The 15,350-nt window shown below is 50.7% G+C and overlaps 6 protein-coding genes across 6 annotated transcripts; 2 read left to right on the plus strand and 4 right to left on the minus strand.

Moving 5' to 3' along the window:
• Positions 1 to 638: 638 nt before the first annotated feature.
• On the minus strand, positions 639 to 3,117 carry BDZ83DRAFT_412212 (ankyrin repeat-containing domain protein). The gene is made up of 4 exons (XM_060502919.1): positions 2,989 to 3,117; positions 2,190 to 2,933; positions 2,048 to 2,133; positions 639 to 1,980 (listed from the first exon to the last, which is right to left on the minus strand). Exons 2-4 carry the CDS (start codon positions 2,889 to 2,891, stop codon positions 702 to 704), a joined length of 2,067 nt encoding a protein of 688 aa, XP_060362819.1. The 5' UTR covers positions 2,892 to 2,933; positions 2,989 to 3,117; the 3' UTR covers positions 639 to 701.
• Positions 3,118 to 4,370: 1,253 nt separating this feature from the next.
• BDZ83DRAFT_628030 (acetyl-CoA acetyltransferase) lies at positions 4,371 to 5,891 on the minus strand. The gene has a single exon (XM_060508673.1). It carries the CDS (start codon positions 5,630 to 5,632, stop codon positions 4,376 to 4,378), a length of 1,257 nt encoding a protein of 418 aa, XP_060362820.1. The 5' UTR covers positions 5,633 to 5,891; the 3' UTR covers positions 4,371 to 4,375.
• A 1,210-nt stretch (positions 5,892 to 7,101) lies between these two features.
• BDZ83DRAFT_782882 (uncharacterized protein) lies at positions 7,102 to 8,208 on the plus strand (the record flags this gene model as incomplete). The annotated part of the gene is made up of 1 exon (XM_060515571.1): positions 7,102 to 8,208. One exon carries the CDS (start codon positions 7,102 to 7,104, stop codon positions 8,206 to 8,208), a length of 1,107 nt encoding a protein of 368 aa, XP_060362821.1.
• A 547-nt stretch (positions 8,209 to 8,755) lies between these two features.
• BDZ83DRAFT_721125 (catalase-like domain-containing protein) lies at positions 8,756 to 9,994 on the minus strand (the record flags this gene model as incomplete). The annotated part of the gene is made up of 3 exons (XM_060512349.1): positions 8,756 to 8,841; positions 8,906 to 9,590; positions 9,656 to 9,994. 3 exons carry the CDS (start codon positions 9,992 to 9,994, stop codon positions 8,756 to 8,758), a joined length of 1,110 nt encoding a protein of 369 aa, XP_060362822.1.
• Positions 9,995 to 11,567: 1,573 nt separating this feature from the next.
• On the plus strand, positions 11,568 to 12,514 carry BDZ83DRAFT_412283 (uncharacterized protein). The gene is made up of 4 exons (XM_060502920.1): positions 11,568 to 11,812; positions 11,889 to 12,150; positions 12,257 to 12,313; positions 12,379 to 12,514. The coding sequence occupies exons 1-3, from the start codon at positions 11,699 to 11,701 to the stop codon at positions 12,295 to 12,297; spliced, it is 417 nt and encodes a 138-aa protein (XP_060362823.1). The 5' UTR covers positions 11,568 to 11,698; the 3' UTR covers positions 12,298 to 12,313; positions 12,379 to 12,514.
• Positions 12,464 to 14,818, minus strand: BDZ83DRAFT_412297 (coenzyme A transferase). Its single transcript, XM_060502921.1, has 7 exons — positions 14,454 to 14,818; positions 14,098 to 14,382; positions 13,863 to 14,049; positions 13,497 to 13,801; positions 13,331 to 13,442; positions 12,936 to 13,275; positions 12,464 to 12,870 (listed from the first exon to the last, which is right to left on the minus strand). The coding sequence occupies exons 1-7, from the start codon at positions 14,734 to 14,736 to the stop codon at positions 12,736 to 12,738; spliced, it is 1,647 nt and encodes a 548-aa protein (XP_060362824.1). The 5' UTR covers positions 14,737 to 14,818; the 3' UTR covers positions 12,464 to 12,735.
• Between the last annotated feature and the right edge of the window lie 532 nt (positions 14,819 to 15,350).

Raw genomic sequence — 15,350 nt, forward strand, 5'->3', positions numbered from 1 at the left:
GATATGGAGGAGGTGTGTGAAAGGGATAAAGATGGTTCGTTCGAAAACGTGTTGGGTGGATCAATGGCTCTCGAGGTGCGTGGCCGGAGGCATGGACAATGGATGGTGGACACCTGAGTGGGGACTTGGTGGTCAAGGACGATGCATGCCATGGCAGTTGGGGAATACCTATTGAATACTCTCTGTTTCTGAGCGTCATAATATTTGATGACAGGCGGAGGTATCGTTTGGTAGTGGTTGATAGCCTGCTTTCTCGGGCATTGCCGTTGACGAGCTCTCGTAGGCATAGAGCAACCCTGAACTGAATCAGCAATTCAACCTACACGCTCAAATGGATCTGGCTACGACGGGATCTACGTTGAGAGTATTGTGGAGGCCTTTTTATTCTACCCAGAAGCTTCTAGCAAATGCAGAATAAGGAATGTTTTGGCAAGTCACCGCGACTTGCAATTAGTAAAGATAGTGGTGAGTTTACGATCGGGGTGGTTTGTGCTCCCCATTAGATATTCAACTTATTTGCGGCTTTACAACTTGAACGAGTGTTGGATTGAAGAAACTCATCTTATCCCCGTATAGGTCCCCTGCTTACGTCAAAAGTCGCTTCCGCGACTTTCATTCAAATGTGTCAGCTCATAATCCATCATTCAGTGGCTGTGCCTTCCCATCCATCATGTTGGAATCCGGCCGTGATAGCTTGAAAATCATACAAGTTCTCTGGCTCGGTATATGGTATGAGTAATTGGATCGTAGTACGATTCGCTGTCGCACGGGGATGTGGCCATTCTTTCTCGCAAGCAGTCGATAACCTCTTCAACAGACTCAACTGCTGCCTCCCACATCTCTTCTCGGACCTGTAAGCCGATGGCTTTATATGTACCAAGAATTTCCCATCGCTTCCAATCTTCTTTTTGCTTGATCAGAGGGCTCAATGCAGCTATGGCGCCTCGTCGATCCCTATCTTTCAAATATTGTAGTAGCCAATCCAGCCGCTCTATATCAAGCGTCAAATTTCTATCCCTGATTGATCTGAACAATGAGACAAACGCTTCTTGTCGTTTTGAGGTCAGCGTTAAGGTCCCTGCACGTTGCCAATCCTGCGCATGAATTGAGAAAACCAAGTAATCCCAAGGCGTTTCTCCGTCGCCGGTACGCAAACCCGTGTTTATAGTCTGTAAGTTAAGAGTTGAAAGGTATCGAAGCGTCTTCGTGGTTCCATATAAAGCTGCTTCGTGAAGCAAGCCCCAACCATCGCGTGTTACGTATGTCGTCTTGGCTCCTGCCTCAATCAGGCATTGCGTACCTCTGCGATCTCCGCTCTGAATCGAGACCAAGAGCGGAGTTCTCCCAGGACGATTTCGGGATTCGATGTCAGCGCCGGCTTCCATAAGGACTCTTAAGCTCTCTCGAATGACACGGCCTTTGTTGTAAGACGAAGTAAGATGATGGATGGCATGAAACCCTTGTTGGTCAGTAATGTTTACTGATGCTCCCGCACGGATTAGAGATTGAATGATTGCGGCTAGATTGTTGTGCCCCGCCGTGGCAGCAACCATCATCGCAGTATCGCCCCCTCTGTCAGTGGCATTAACCCAGCTACCAGCATCAATCAGGTATTGCACCGTGAGTATATGGCCGCCTTTAGAAGCAAGCATTAGAGCTGTACGACCCGTCCAGTTGGCCTCGTTGATATCACAACCTAATTGCACGAGATTTTTGACGCTATTGAGATGACCTTGTGTTGCAGCGATGTGTAACGGCGTGTTGCCTTCGTAGTTCCGCTGATTGAGGGCCCAACTGAAATCTTTGGCAGCTCGGAACGCAGCGTCGAAATCACCCCTGCAAAGGGCATCATGCAGCGGGGTCTGACTGGCATTCACGGTCCATTTACCAGCAGACAAAATTCGAGTGAGCACTTGCATTTTCTGTTCGGGTAGAGAAGCCGTGTTCGCAATCTTATCGTGCGCCTCATAAAACCAAGAGCTACAACAGTATTGACAACATGTAAGTAGCTACTCGTCAGAGCCTAGTGATGCAGTGACAAACTTACTCATCGTAATTTCCATTCAGTATCTGGTCTTCCCAGATCTGGAACAAGTAGAGAAATACATCGGTTGTTCCTTGACCTATGACCCACTGTTTGTTTCGTCAATCATACGCGTGCGAGTAGAAACGGCTGCTGCGAGACCTACCTCCAAGGCAGTCACGCCGTTAGGGCTCGCGTCACCTGGAAACACATTTCCATGATGTAACATCCACTGTTGGACTGTTACTTTTGAGCTCTCAGAACAATCAGAATCAATCAAACGCCAGAAACTCGAACTAAAAGGGAGAACCCTAGCAGGTCTAAGTGACACTCGCAGCCCAGTCGTAACGCCCACCAAGGTCTGCATTTGGACTGCTCTGGAACATAGCCAAAGCGGGAACTGATACTCGACTATTATCGATGTTCCTGCTCTGTTCTTGCAGCTATCCTCAGTGCATTTCGTGTTGTTTTGGAAAGTTAATTGACGGTTGAAACTGAGATTGAGACTGCCCACTAGGCTTCGAGCCCATCTCGTGGGAGTATACGAGACTGGCTTCGAAGCATGGCACCGACAGCAACATGGAATTGGGCACCGGTCTTGCAGAAGGCCTGATGTTTGGTTAAAGATACTCGAAACAACATTCGTGGCCTGATGGGTTGATACTCCAGCGGTTGCTGATGCTTGAGGGTTCGATAAGGCTTGTTGGGTTTGTCTCACAGCTACAGCTTGTAGAGTTTTGTCATCTTGGAGTGCTGCTGAGTCTTCACCAAGGAGTGGTGACCTCTCATCTTTATATGTCGGGCTCTCCGGAGCGTCTCCAGTACCTGTAGAGCTTTCAAGCCGTTGTACATTCGGAACCATCTGCATGCTCAGACTCTCGATTTGCAAAACGAGCTTCCTAGATTACGACTTGGTTTTCAGCTTCTCAACGCCTATATCTTTCAGTTGACGGCATCAGCCTTACGTGATAGATTGAGCATTGATTGATTGGAGCGCAAGTTGGAGGTTTTCTCTGGCGTCTCGCGCTTTATTTCGACAGTCGGAGAGCTCAGCCTGTAGCCAGAACCATGCTCTCTTTTTGATCTTGTCTTTGCCGTCGGCACTAGGTGATCGAGTGCAGCGTTTTCGGATTTCTTCGAGGCTCGTTGTAGATTCTGTAAGCTGAAGCATAGCCTTTTCTAGGTACAGTGTCTCGAATTTTGAATCGTTGGCAATGACTCCCGCCCTAGCGAGTTCTGCTTCGATCAGTTTTAAAGCTTCGACCTATAGTATCATGTTCAAGGTTAGCGAACAAACTTTCTGCTATCAAGGTCTTCAACATGATTAGGTTGCTCTGATGTTGTCGTCGTCACAGACCTCATTTTGAAGCCACCGCAGCTCGCTTTCTATCCCTGGGATCGCTCGGGCAATGTGAGCGACATGACGAGCGGTGCTTAAAGCCTGGCCTATGGCTATGAAACTCGCTACCGCCCCAACTACCTCCATTTCTCGTCGTTTGTCTAGGGAGTATGATTAGATATTCGAGTGAGAATATAGTTTTCTCCGGAAAGAAGGTGCGCGGTGTTGTAGAGAAAAGAAAGGCAATGACTCCGTCACAGCGCTTGCGCAGACTCGCTTACAGCCTGATTATCGAGATGCGAGTATCCGCGTCCCTGCAGGCATGTCCCAAGCGACGGAGAATGCGCCAATGATCATCCTGGTCGAATGTTACATGTGGCCCGACATAACGCCTGGATGGGTTGGTTGTCTACATGTCTTGTCTGTTGGTGATTGGCTATGGTTGCCTTTCGCCTGGTGCCACTTTTGGAAACGGGCGCTTAACGTGCACCAACTTTGCGAAGGTAGAGCAACGTCGATGGAGGGGCAACTGGTTTCTAAACTTCACAGACAATGCGCGTTTTTGCACGAAATCCTTGCGTCTGCCCAATCAATGGAATTCTGTTCATTGAGCGATTATCGAGAGTATGCGGAAAATTGTTGCTAGGTGGGCGGTAAATGGACCGTCCAGACTTTCACAACAAAAAGATCCATCTACCTATGTGTCGATCCTGGGGGAATGCACGATGCCCACCTGGTGAGAAATGATACCAAGAACCGGGGCCTTTACAATCTATCCGGCCCCAATTAATGAAGAGTGGATGTGATTGAGAAGAGATAAGAGCACAAATAGAGCAGATTTCATCAAGGTTGGTTGCAAGTAGTCCTGGTGATAGAAACTCACCTAGGACGATCGTTAGGACTTCGCGCTGTGAATATAGGAGCGAGCAGTCGGACAACATAGGTTCGGAACTTCTGAACCATTAGTGCGCGGCACAGATACATGCTGATAGCTTCGATTTCATACTAACACCCTACTCTCTTACAAACAGGCCAGCCATGCCCATTCCTGTGCCGACACACATGCTCACAACACCAACTTCGCCTCCAGATCTTCCGAGACCGTGAAGCAGGGTGCTCGTCATGCGCGCACCGGTAGCACCAAGAGGGTGGCCCAGAGCAATGGCACCACCGTCGGGGTTGACCTTGCCATCCTCGTAAGCCTGCTCCAGCTCGAGCGCTCTCAGGCAGTAAATCGCCTGACTGGCGAAGGCCTCGTTGATCTCCCAGCGGTTCACGTCCTTGTTCTCCAGGCCGAACTGGCCCAGAAGCTTAGGGATCGCCAGGGCGGGTCCGATACCCATCTCATCGGGAGCGCATCCGACGGTTGTGGCTCCGACGAACTTGCCGATGATGCTGTCGGTGAGGCCCAGCTCTGTGGCGGTGCTTCGGCGCATCAAGAGCGTCGCGGCCGCGCCATCAGACACTTGCGACGAGTTGCCTGCCGTGCTGGCGCCGTCGGCCTTGAATGCCGGCTTCAGCTTCTGCAAGGCCTCAATGGCCATGTTGGCGCGAATGCCGTCGTCCTTCGTGACTGTGATTGTCTGCTCCTCTCCGACCTTGTTGCCCTGCTTGTCCGTCTCCTGAAATCTTGTTGTGACGGGAACAATCTCCTTGGCGAAGGAGCCATCTTCTCTCGCCCTTGAGGCGTTGTGGTGACTGCGCAGCGCAAACGCATCCTGGTCTGCCCGGGAGACGCCGTAGCGCTCAGCAACGTTCTCAGATGTGATGCCCATGGCCATGATGCAATCTCTCGCGTCCTTGACCGGCGACTCCTTAAGGGCGGGCCACACATCTACCGGGATCGCACGGCTGCCGTAGTTGCGGGTCATGCTCTCCATTCCGGCACCAATACCCACCGATATCGTCTCGGTCCTGATTTGCGATGCGATGAGGGCAATTGACTGCAGTGATGACGAGCAGGCGCGGTTGACGGTGTACAAGGAGGTGTCGTTGGGGTAGCCGACGTGGTTCATGGCCATACGGGCCGCCTTGGAGCCGCCGAGCTCCGAGAGCACGACGCCGACGGCAACATCTTCAATCTTCTTGGGGTCGAGGTTCGGGTTGGCCTCGAGGGTGGCCTTGAGGACGGTCGAAAGCAGTTCTTCGGGGTATGCATCCTTGAGCTGTCCGCGGTTCGACCGGCACACAGGCGTACGCAGCGACGACATAATGACGACGTCGGAGGGCGCCTTCTTCAAGACGGACGAGATTCCTTTGGGGATAGACATGTTTGTGATGTTTCTCGGAGCTACGGCCGTCAATTGACTCTGAATGTTGACAGGAAGCCAGACTTGTTGTACAGAAAAGAGGAAACAAAGTTTAGAAAGTAGCCCTCGGCCAAGGCTGTCTCGAAAAAGAGTCGGGTAAATGTGAGCGAGATCGCTTGGTAACCGGGGGAGCTTGAGCAATGTACTGTTAGTCAGGGAGAATAGCTCTTCCCTTTCTTCCGCTCAACTTCCCCAGCTTGATCCCCAAAGCCGAGGTGGGGGACCCGCATGGCATGGCAATTGGGTTCGGCAACCATACGCAGAGCTCTAAGCTCGGTTCCGGGGCTAAATGTTCAACCGGCAGTCGAGTCGGCACCTACACCGAGATATACCGAAAGTCACCGAGACTTAGCATGTTTACCGAGAACACCCCGCGGCTATCCCAATTGGGTATGAGGCCATCATCAGCCAAAACTGCAGTGTTACACAGTACTAAATCATCATCTACACTCAACTTAGTGTCACACCAAATGCCGACTTTGAAAGAATTTGAACAATGAGGCTCTTTCGTGTTGAACACACTCTATGCTCTCGTTACACGCGCTCACCACGAGGTATTTTGACAATTCAAAACCAGCGTTGACTTCCATTGTGTTGTTTACCAAGGACTGTGGTAGATGCAGCCAAGGAGACACTCTGCTGTCTGTCTGCATACATACTATGATATGGTAAGCCCTCAATACTTACCCTAGACTAAAATGGACGTCGTCAAAGAATTGAAGGGTGAAGTGGTCGTCAGCGCCGAAGCAGAAGCTGGAAAGAAATCTACCAAAGTGCATTAGCGCCGGAGCAGATAAAAGTCTACGTCAGGACTCCAAGCTTCGAAACAGTTAATCGGTCTTACGTGGGAATCAATACCAGCTGTACATGTCTCTTTCAAAACTTGAAGGCATTAATATATCATATGTACCGAATGCATTATGTATTCCTCGGGCCCATCCGGATAAGGCAAAATGCCTGTCATCAGAAGGAGACTAGCTCTCTCATGTAGTCGTGTCCCTGTGTTAAGCCTTCACGTATAGTATTCCTCCAACAAAAGTAACCCTATTCTCATTGCACTTTGAAATACAATGTGTTTGTTGGTAGACATTCCAATGCAGCCTAGTGAAATGTTGAGCTTCGGCTTTGCCCCCAATATGCACACCGGTAAGCGAACTGGGTTGCGGCTTTGTCGAAGAAATCAGTATTGAATAGATCCCTCGAGGTCTTTCATCTCTCTTATGGGATGAAAATGTTTAAATCGGCCATGACGACGAAGGTGTGTTGTAGTGTAGTTTAGAAAATATTGCAGTCAACCGTCAATACTTCAACTGAGCAAACTACAACATAAAATTCTGTACGCAAATTTAGCTTTGTTCTTCAGAATCGTCTAGGGAGGAAGACTAAAAGGAAATATCTCCAAACCTCTCGAAAATTGCACGGCGTTCGCCATGCCAGCTCCGGAGACTCCCGTTCACAGCAGTCTACTCAGACTCGTCGAAACCTACAACAACTTCGAAAAGACACCAGATTACTGGGAATTCGGCTATTTCAAGGGAGATGCTTGGCAGAAACTGGGGCTTATTCGCTCTCAAGACGCCAACCTTCTACAAGAATTGAAAATGCCGCTGAAGAAATATCTTTCGTTCCTTGTTTCAACGAAAGTTAGGGAACCGAATCGAGTTCAACTAGACTCGGCCCATCTAGAGAATTCGGAGACTTTCGTCAATGCAACCAAAGAAATAAGACAGATCCTTTCTCCAAAAAAGGATGCATGTGAAGGCAAATTTGGCCAAAGCCTATGGGCTGACAAGGAAGAAATGTGGCCGCTGTATGGTACGGATATCAAGACCGGCTTTCTCTGTGGCTTGTCCCCCGTCTTCGGTATCGTAACGACCGGTGTTCATCTGAATATCTACAAGCGTGATGGCGCCAGCTTTCGTATTTGGGTCGCACGACGTTCTGGCAAAAAAAGCTTTGCCGGCATGTACGATCAGTGCGCTGCTGGGGGCTACCAGTACAAACTCATGGAGCCAGATATCCAGCAGTACGGCGACTCTCATGACACGTCTACAAAAGCATGTATTGAACGGGAGGTTAAGGAGGAACTAAGGGAAGGTTTACGAGAAGATTGGATCAACAAAATCAAGGGACCCCATGCGATTCAATACGCTTATATTCGGGACGCGCGATCAGGAAGCCTTGCCAATACTCCTGAACTTGGTGTCAAGATTGCGTACGATCTCGAACTGAATGAAGACCCAATTCTCGATAAGTTCAATACGGAAGAAGTCAAATGCATTGAAACCAAATCAGTCGAGCAGATTGTTCAGCTTCTTCTTATGGATCAATTCAAGCCAAATTGCGCACTCGTTATGGTCGATTTTCTGATTCGACTTGGCTGTCTGAGGGAGTCCGTTTCGAGCGATGCTATACTGAGCATGAAAAGAATGCTCAACCAACACCCAGCTGTAGAGTATCTTCCTCATTGGAAACTGGGTCAAGAGACGAATATGTCAAGGGGGGGGGGGGGGTGTCACGCTGAGCGTGGACTCTGAACATGGTTGATAGTGATTGAAGCACCCAGCTGAACCAAGAGCAGCATTTCAAAAGATATACCTGTATTTTCGAGAGACACTAACATCTGCCGGGCTTTGACGAATCCTTGAGGGCAAGGGCTTGGCACTCAGGTAAGTGTTAGGTAGATCTCAGTATTTTGCGAAACAAACATTTGGACATTCGTTCGGGAAGTTAAAAAACGGATTTCCTGGCAAATCATTTGAATTCTTTGTTCTGAAGAGGCAACATGAGGATTTGCCGTCGGCATTTCTGGGTCCTGAGAGGTCGTTGGGTTTCCAGATTGATGGTCCAGCTGTCACCTCAATTGATCGGTCGGCGTGGAGGCGTCTAAGTACGCATCAAGTATTAGTAAATTACACTCGTTTGAATCGAAAATTATACTTGTGAATTTTGTTAATAGCAGATGAATACTAGATGTTTCTTTGTACACAATTTGAGGCAGCATAGGAATACATTGACATCCGACCGCATCAACCCCCTGGCCCGCCGCTGATCGACAACCCACTAACATACCTGGAATGAAACTCAATTAGGTATCTCGTCGATACTTTTAACTTGAACCTCTTGTACTCCGTTCAACTTGCGTCGCATGCTGCTGCTCGCAGCGTAAACTGAAGACGTTAGAACCCGAAGCATTGAGGCATTCTCATCGCCAGGACAAGATAGAGAACTTACCTGCCCTCCGAAGCCTGTTCGAGCTACCCAATGGTTGAAGGCTCTTCAACCCATACCATGGATCAACACGTGCATAGTCTTCCCAAAATCTCTTCCTCTCGTAGTCGAAACTGTCCTGTTGTGGGATCACAAGCTTGCCAACAGTCTGCCAGGGGTATTTTGATTCATCCCACACGGCGCCTGAATATTCAACAGGCTGATCACCGAGATTCTCTAGTAGCTGCACTTGGAAGAGGTATTCCGCATCATGGTGCGCATGAAAATTCTGTAGCCACTTTTGCAGGATAGACTCGTCATGCTCTGGCTTCACGGTCTCATCGTAGAGCTTCCTCTGCGTCTCGGTAGATGGCACAAGGGAGTACTTGATGACGTAGTCTCCAAACCGGTACGCCGTCTGAGAATACTGCCGCGTGGACTCGAGGTGGGTGTTGCGAACCTGGTCGCGAGCGAGTTGCAGTTGCGCATCTTGGCGAGCGTTGAGCTCTTTATTCAATTCTTCTTTGTTGCCAGCATGCTTAAGCCGAAGGCCGATAATTTCTTTTGTCGTCTTTGCGTCGGCGAGGTCAATGGCCGGGGTGCTGTTGAATTCAATGTCCTGAGTTGAAGTATCCTTGCCTGCCTCAAACATTTCTCCTTTGACGTTGAACAGCTTCATGGCAAAACCCCGGGGTTGGGGGATACGGTCCTGCAACGTGTAAGCACAGCACAGTACACTTTGAGAGACGATGATGAAAAGCAAAGAACACCCACGTCAAGACCCGGGTCGCCGGGCTCCGAACTGTACCGACAGGCTACAGGGTATTCGCCGCCGTGTTGGAACAGTTCCGTCTGTTTCAGATGGGGAGGCAAGTCATCAGGGACGATAAATGTGCCTTTGACGATGCCTTGTGTTCTGGCATGAGTACCACTATAGCCATGACGTGTCGAGTTCCAAGTCCTGCGCTGCCCCTCATTGATCATATCCGCAACGGCCCGAATGTCTTCTGCTTCATTTGGAGGCACCTCTTCAACACCTTTCGCGTCCCACCGCACATAGGCGCGTGTGGAGAGGTCTCCGGTCGGAAGGACGTTACTGATGATGTTAGTCATGGCGTCGTGATCTGATATTGTATGTTATCTGAAGACTCAATGTCCCTTCAAGATGGAGAAATGTACAAAATAGACACGCATCATCCAGATTATGGGACTATTCCAGGTATTAATGCTTCCTGCCTGTTCATACACAGTAACATTGCCGTTCCTCCACGCGATCAGTGTGACAAGATCGCCCCTGTGATATTTGGGTAGAGTGTGTTGGCTCATGCTAACCCAGGCGCTACGTATCATCCGATCGCGCTACACTGCGACGGCGTCGAATACCCCGCAACAACAGCTCTAAGACAGTGAAGCTTGTGAGAGACTCTTCCAAATTCTGGACGCCAATCAGGGAGTGCCTGTTGTCATCCTTTCATCCGGATCAACGGTCGAAGGCCTATAGATGAGCCTGGCCATCTTACCAACGAGGTATCACTGTGAAGTTAGTCGGTTGGATTGACCTGGTTCTCGTATACGTCGTGAGAAGCTGCGGGTGCAAACGGCTATGGTCGGGATTGAGTCTAATCTAGGGACTTCTAGACTGATTCAGCCCAATAAACTCAGTGCTGGTGTACCGACTACCGGTCGACAGTTCAACAAAGGATGGGCACTAAGTATTCACATGTTTTAAGCAATAATACCGCCGGACTCGGAGACATCCAACTCTCGGGGCCGTGAAGCCAATCCGCCGTGGCAATTCGGACCTTTTCCCCGGGAAGTTCGGCCAATCGGCCCCACCCGCGCCGCGGCCGGAGACGCCGATGTCAGCTGCGGCCCAACTCCACTCCCCTCGATGGTAATCCCCTGTATTGTATTCTGGGGCCACCACGAGGACCCGGATGATAGGCCATGGCCGTGCTTCCTGGGGGTATGCAAGAGCTAATGGCGTGCAGCAGCACAGAAGGTGGGTGGCAGTGATCTTACAGCGCCAGCATGAGAGTTCGTCCCATCAAATTCTTGAAACAGACTCAGCCGATCACAGAGGCTAGGTATTCCACGAAACATGATCTACCATATTATTAATTTAGGCCACTCACTGTTAATTACTGACTTCGACTATGACAAGATAGATAGTGACAGGAAATGGAGACATCGTGAGGGCCTTTCGTGTGCATAGACAAGGAACTTGCAGCTTCCGCGTATGACAAGTTGGCATCCCACGGAACTCGAGCTTTTAGTCATTGATTCGCCTACAACCTTTCTGCGACCGAGGAACCGAATGCGAACGACCCAACAGTAGGTAGAGGGGTCGCGTCATTGGTAGCTTGTCCATCAGCTCACCGTCTGTGGCTTGCAGGTTGCAGCAGGGCTGACAAACACACACGGCACCCCGCGCGATAACTGCGCCACGAACATGACGACAGGATAGAAGCTGAGCCGAGGGCGCGGGCAAGACGCTGAAGAACTTGGCTTGACTGGGGACAAGACGGGAGAGATCCAATCCCCGTTCCACGTTAGGCTACTTGCGGCATGTGAGTTATGCCCGCCCCTGCCAATTTCCGCAAGCTCCGTCTGACTAGATGGTGATTAGCGTTCCTTCGAGGCTCTCTCAGCAGTACCTAAGCAAGTCTGACGCCTTTTCATAAAGCTTCAGCTCTCCCCTCTTTCTCGATTGTGTTGGGTCTTTCAACAGGCATACCAAACCTCAATCGATACTTCGACTACTGCACATCTCGAAACACCCATTCCTCCCTCAACTCAGCAACCCCAATTCTTAACATGTCTGCAAACGATTACTACGGAGGCGGCGGCCACAACCAGAACCAGGGATACGGTGGACAGCAAGGTTACAACCAGGGCGGTTACGCACCTCAACAACCCACCTATGCACAGGTAAGACCTTCAACAAGACAGGACTTAAGTTGACAAGAAGCAACATCGAGACCGGTAACACTAACACTTCCCGAAGGGCCAGCAACACCACGGCGGCGGTGGCTACCCCCAGCAGTCACATTCTCCGTACCAACAGGGCGGTGGCTACAACGCCCCTCCCCAGCAGCAGCACGGATACGGCGGACCCCAACAACCCACCTACGCCCAGGGCAACCAGCACCAACAAAGTTACGGCCACGACAACCGAGACAGCTTTTCCCATAACCAGCAACAGCAACATGGCACACCTCAGTATGGTGGACAGTCCCAATATGGCGGCCAGCCTCAGTACGGCGCTGGTCCCGGCGGTCCCGATCAGGATAAGGGCCTCGGCGCAACATTAGTCGGTGGCGGAGCGGCCGGATGGGCGGCGCACAAGGCCGGCGGCGGTTTGTTTGGAACTGTCGGCGGTGCTATTCTTGGCGCTATTGGTGCCAATAAGATAGAGCATGCGTTGGGAGGGTGAGTGTCCAATGTTCGCCTCGAAATGCCCAAGACGCACGACTAACATGGACTAAATAAAACAGCCGAGACGATAAGAAGAAGCATAAGAAAAAGCATGGCAAGAAGGACGGGCACCGCAAGCGCAGCGGTAGCAGCAGCTCTAGCTCCAGCAGCGACTAAGAGGATGTCTCTCACACGTCTTCAACACTTCTGGTGCATGTATTCGGATGATACCCCCCGATTCAATCTCTGTTGAGCGCACCGGGAGAACGACTGCCGATGAATGGCTGGATCTTCATGACTTGCACACATAGACGATAATGTATTATTAGCCACGAATGATAACACTTGGATTGAATGAACACGGGGAATGAATCCTTTATTGCATTGCTTTCTCTATTGGTATCTTGGAATATGGGCTCTACTATTACAACACAGTCTCACTCCATCGTCTTCAAATCGTTTGCGACCTCAAATGTCGCGTCTGTCTTTGATTTCACTTCTTCAACGTCAACACCGGGCGCAACCTCGGTCAGTGTCAGGCCGCCGTTCTTGCGATCGACTTCAAAGACACACTATTTTCCTGTTAGCAACGAGTCTCTTAATCAATCACCTGACAGTGCATGTGCGTTCAACTTACCAGATCAGTAATGATTGTGCTGACAACACGAGCACCCGTCAACGGCAGACTGCAGTCCTGCACAATCTTGGAAGAGCCATCCTTAGCAACATGCTCGGTCGCAACAACAATCTTGGTGTTGTCGGGATTAGACACCAAGTCCATAGCACCACCCATGCCCTTAAACACCTTGCCGGGAATCATGTAGTTGGCTAAGTCGCCCGTGGCGCTGACCTGCAGCGCACCGAGGATAGAGACGTCTACATGGCCGCCACGGATCATGCCAAAGGATTCGGCGCTATCGAATGTTGAAGCACCGGGGACGAGGGTGACGGTCTCCTTGCCAGCATTGACGATGTCGCTAGAGTTGGACATGTCAGCGCATACATCTCACTTCCTCTAAAGGATATACTTACGCGTCGACCTGGTCCTTGGTAGGGTAAGGACCCATGCCCAATATTCCGTTCTCAGATTGAATCCAAACATTGCGTTCAGCCGGGAGGAATGAGGGAGCCAGAGTTGGGATACCTATTACAGTCAGCACCTTCTTTCAAGCCTTTCGGGGCATGAGTCTCAACTCACCAACGCCGAGGTTGACGTAGAAACCCTCCTGCAACTCCTTCGCAGCACGTCTGGCAATGCGATTGCGCCTCGCCTGCGCATCATTCTTGGGTGCACTCAGATCTTCGCCCTCACCATCCTCCGCCCTTGTCTTGAGAATCTCAATGTTCTTCTCGGCGGTCGAGGGCACGATTCGGTCGACGAAGATCCCGGGCAAGTCGACGTCGTTGGGGTCAATTGCGCCGGCCTCGACAATGTTCTCCGCTTCGACGATGGTGACTGTTGCGGCCTTGGCCATGATGGGTCCAAATGCTTTGGTTGTGTATCTGTACGAAGACACAGTTAGCAAGATTCTTCACTCAGCGATTTCGCATGTAGTTCGCGTACCTGAATACGCAGTTTCCTGCTGTGTCCACTTTCCATGCTCTTAAGATAGCCACATCTCCTGTAAGTGCAGTCTCCATGAGATATGTCTTGCCGTTGAATTCTCTCGTCTCCCTTGTGCGCCCGCGCTCTTTCACCGCGCCAGAAGCATCGAGTTTGACAGGAATGTCACCACTTTGAACCAAAGAGTCTACTCATGTCAGCTACATCTCCTAGATCCTGTTAAAGTATAACCTACGAGCTCCAGTAGGCGTAAAGAATGCGGGAATTCCAGCGCCACCGGCACGAATTCTCTCAGCGAGTGTTCCTTGAGGACACAACTCAATGCCAATCTCTCCAGTGAGGTACTTCTTTTCCAATGCCTTGTTGTTTCCGAGAAATGACAGGATCAGGCGGTTCACCTGGCCAGCCTTGGTAAGGACGGCCAGACCACCCTTGCCTTCTTGACCGGCATTGTTTGAGACAGCTGTAAGCGAGTGCAGGTTCTCAGGCCCTCTGCGGTTTAGTGCGGCGATGATTGTGTCTGTCGTCGAATGTGTCAGCCATTCTTCTATCTTTCGCAGTGCAGATACGACATCGTCCGACTAGACTAACCTGCAACACCACAGAGCCCGAAACCCGAACTCAGAATAGTTGATCCGCTCTTGATGTCCGCGACAGCCTCATCGGCAGACGCATACAGCTTCGAGCCGCCTCTCTTCGTAGCAGGCGCCTTTTGTGATCTGCAGATTGGTGTCGTCGTTATGCCACGACATGTCGCAACACCAAGGATCTTTGCGCGGGGGAAACGCTGAGGTTGCGCACACGCTGCGGGCACAGCTCTGAAGGATGCGCGGACCAGCACCCGCGGGCGCAACTGGCGAGTAATGGAAGACATTTGTTCGGTCCTTTTCTGGAGGAAGAAGCAGGCTTATCCACAAAACACAAAAGGGAAGGTTTCAATTAATTGTGACGAGAGACCAGAGATTAAGCACGAGTAAAAGAAAAAGGAAGGCCGATTGTCGGGGGACATTTTTAGGTTCGGGTTAGGTGGGCGCGACTTCATCTTTTTGAACGGATTCCTGCGCGGGACGCCTCGGCTGTTCTTTTGCACGCCGACCACGACGGAGTCCCTCCGCTCCCGCGGTTCAGTAGTGGCTTCGGCATGAGGGGGAAGATGCAGGCAAAGACAGGGGAGTCTCTGACGTCTTCGTGGCGGGGCACCGGGAGTTGTGGGAACTCGGAGTTTCTTCTGCAGTAGCTCACGGAGACCAAAAGTAGACTCCGAGTCAGCTCTATGGCGTACAGTAAACAAAGGCTTATCATTGGTCTGGACGGGATGACGGCAAGGTCAAAGAGACGATCCGGGGATGGCCTAAGATGCTACCCGTCGTGGGTTCGTCCTCCCCCGCAGATTTGGGGTCTGGGGAAGAAGGGCTTCAAAACGGGGGAGGGACCCCCAAGCTTTGCCCTTGCTTGGCAGATAGGAACTTGGGTCTTGTTGTCTTGTCT

The sequence above is a fragment of the Colletotrichum acutatum genome (genome assembly GCF_030867785.1).
Source record: "Colletotrichum acutatum strain CBS 112980 chromosome Unknown BDZ83scaffold_74, whole genome shotgun sequence".
Lineage (NCBI taxonomy): Eukaryota > Fungi > Ascomycota > Sordariomycetes > Glomerellales > Glomerellaceae > Colletotrichum > Colletotrichum acutatum.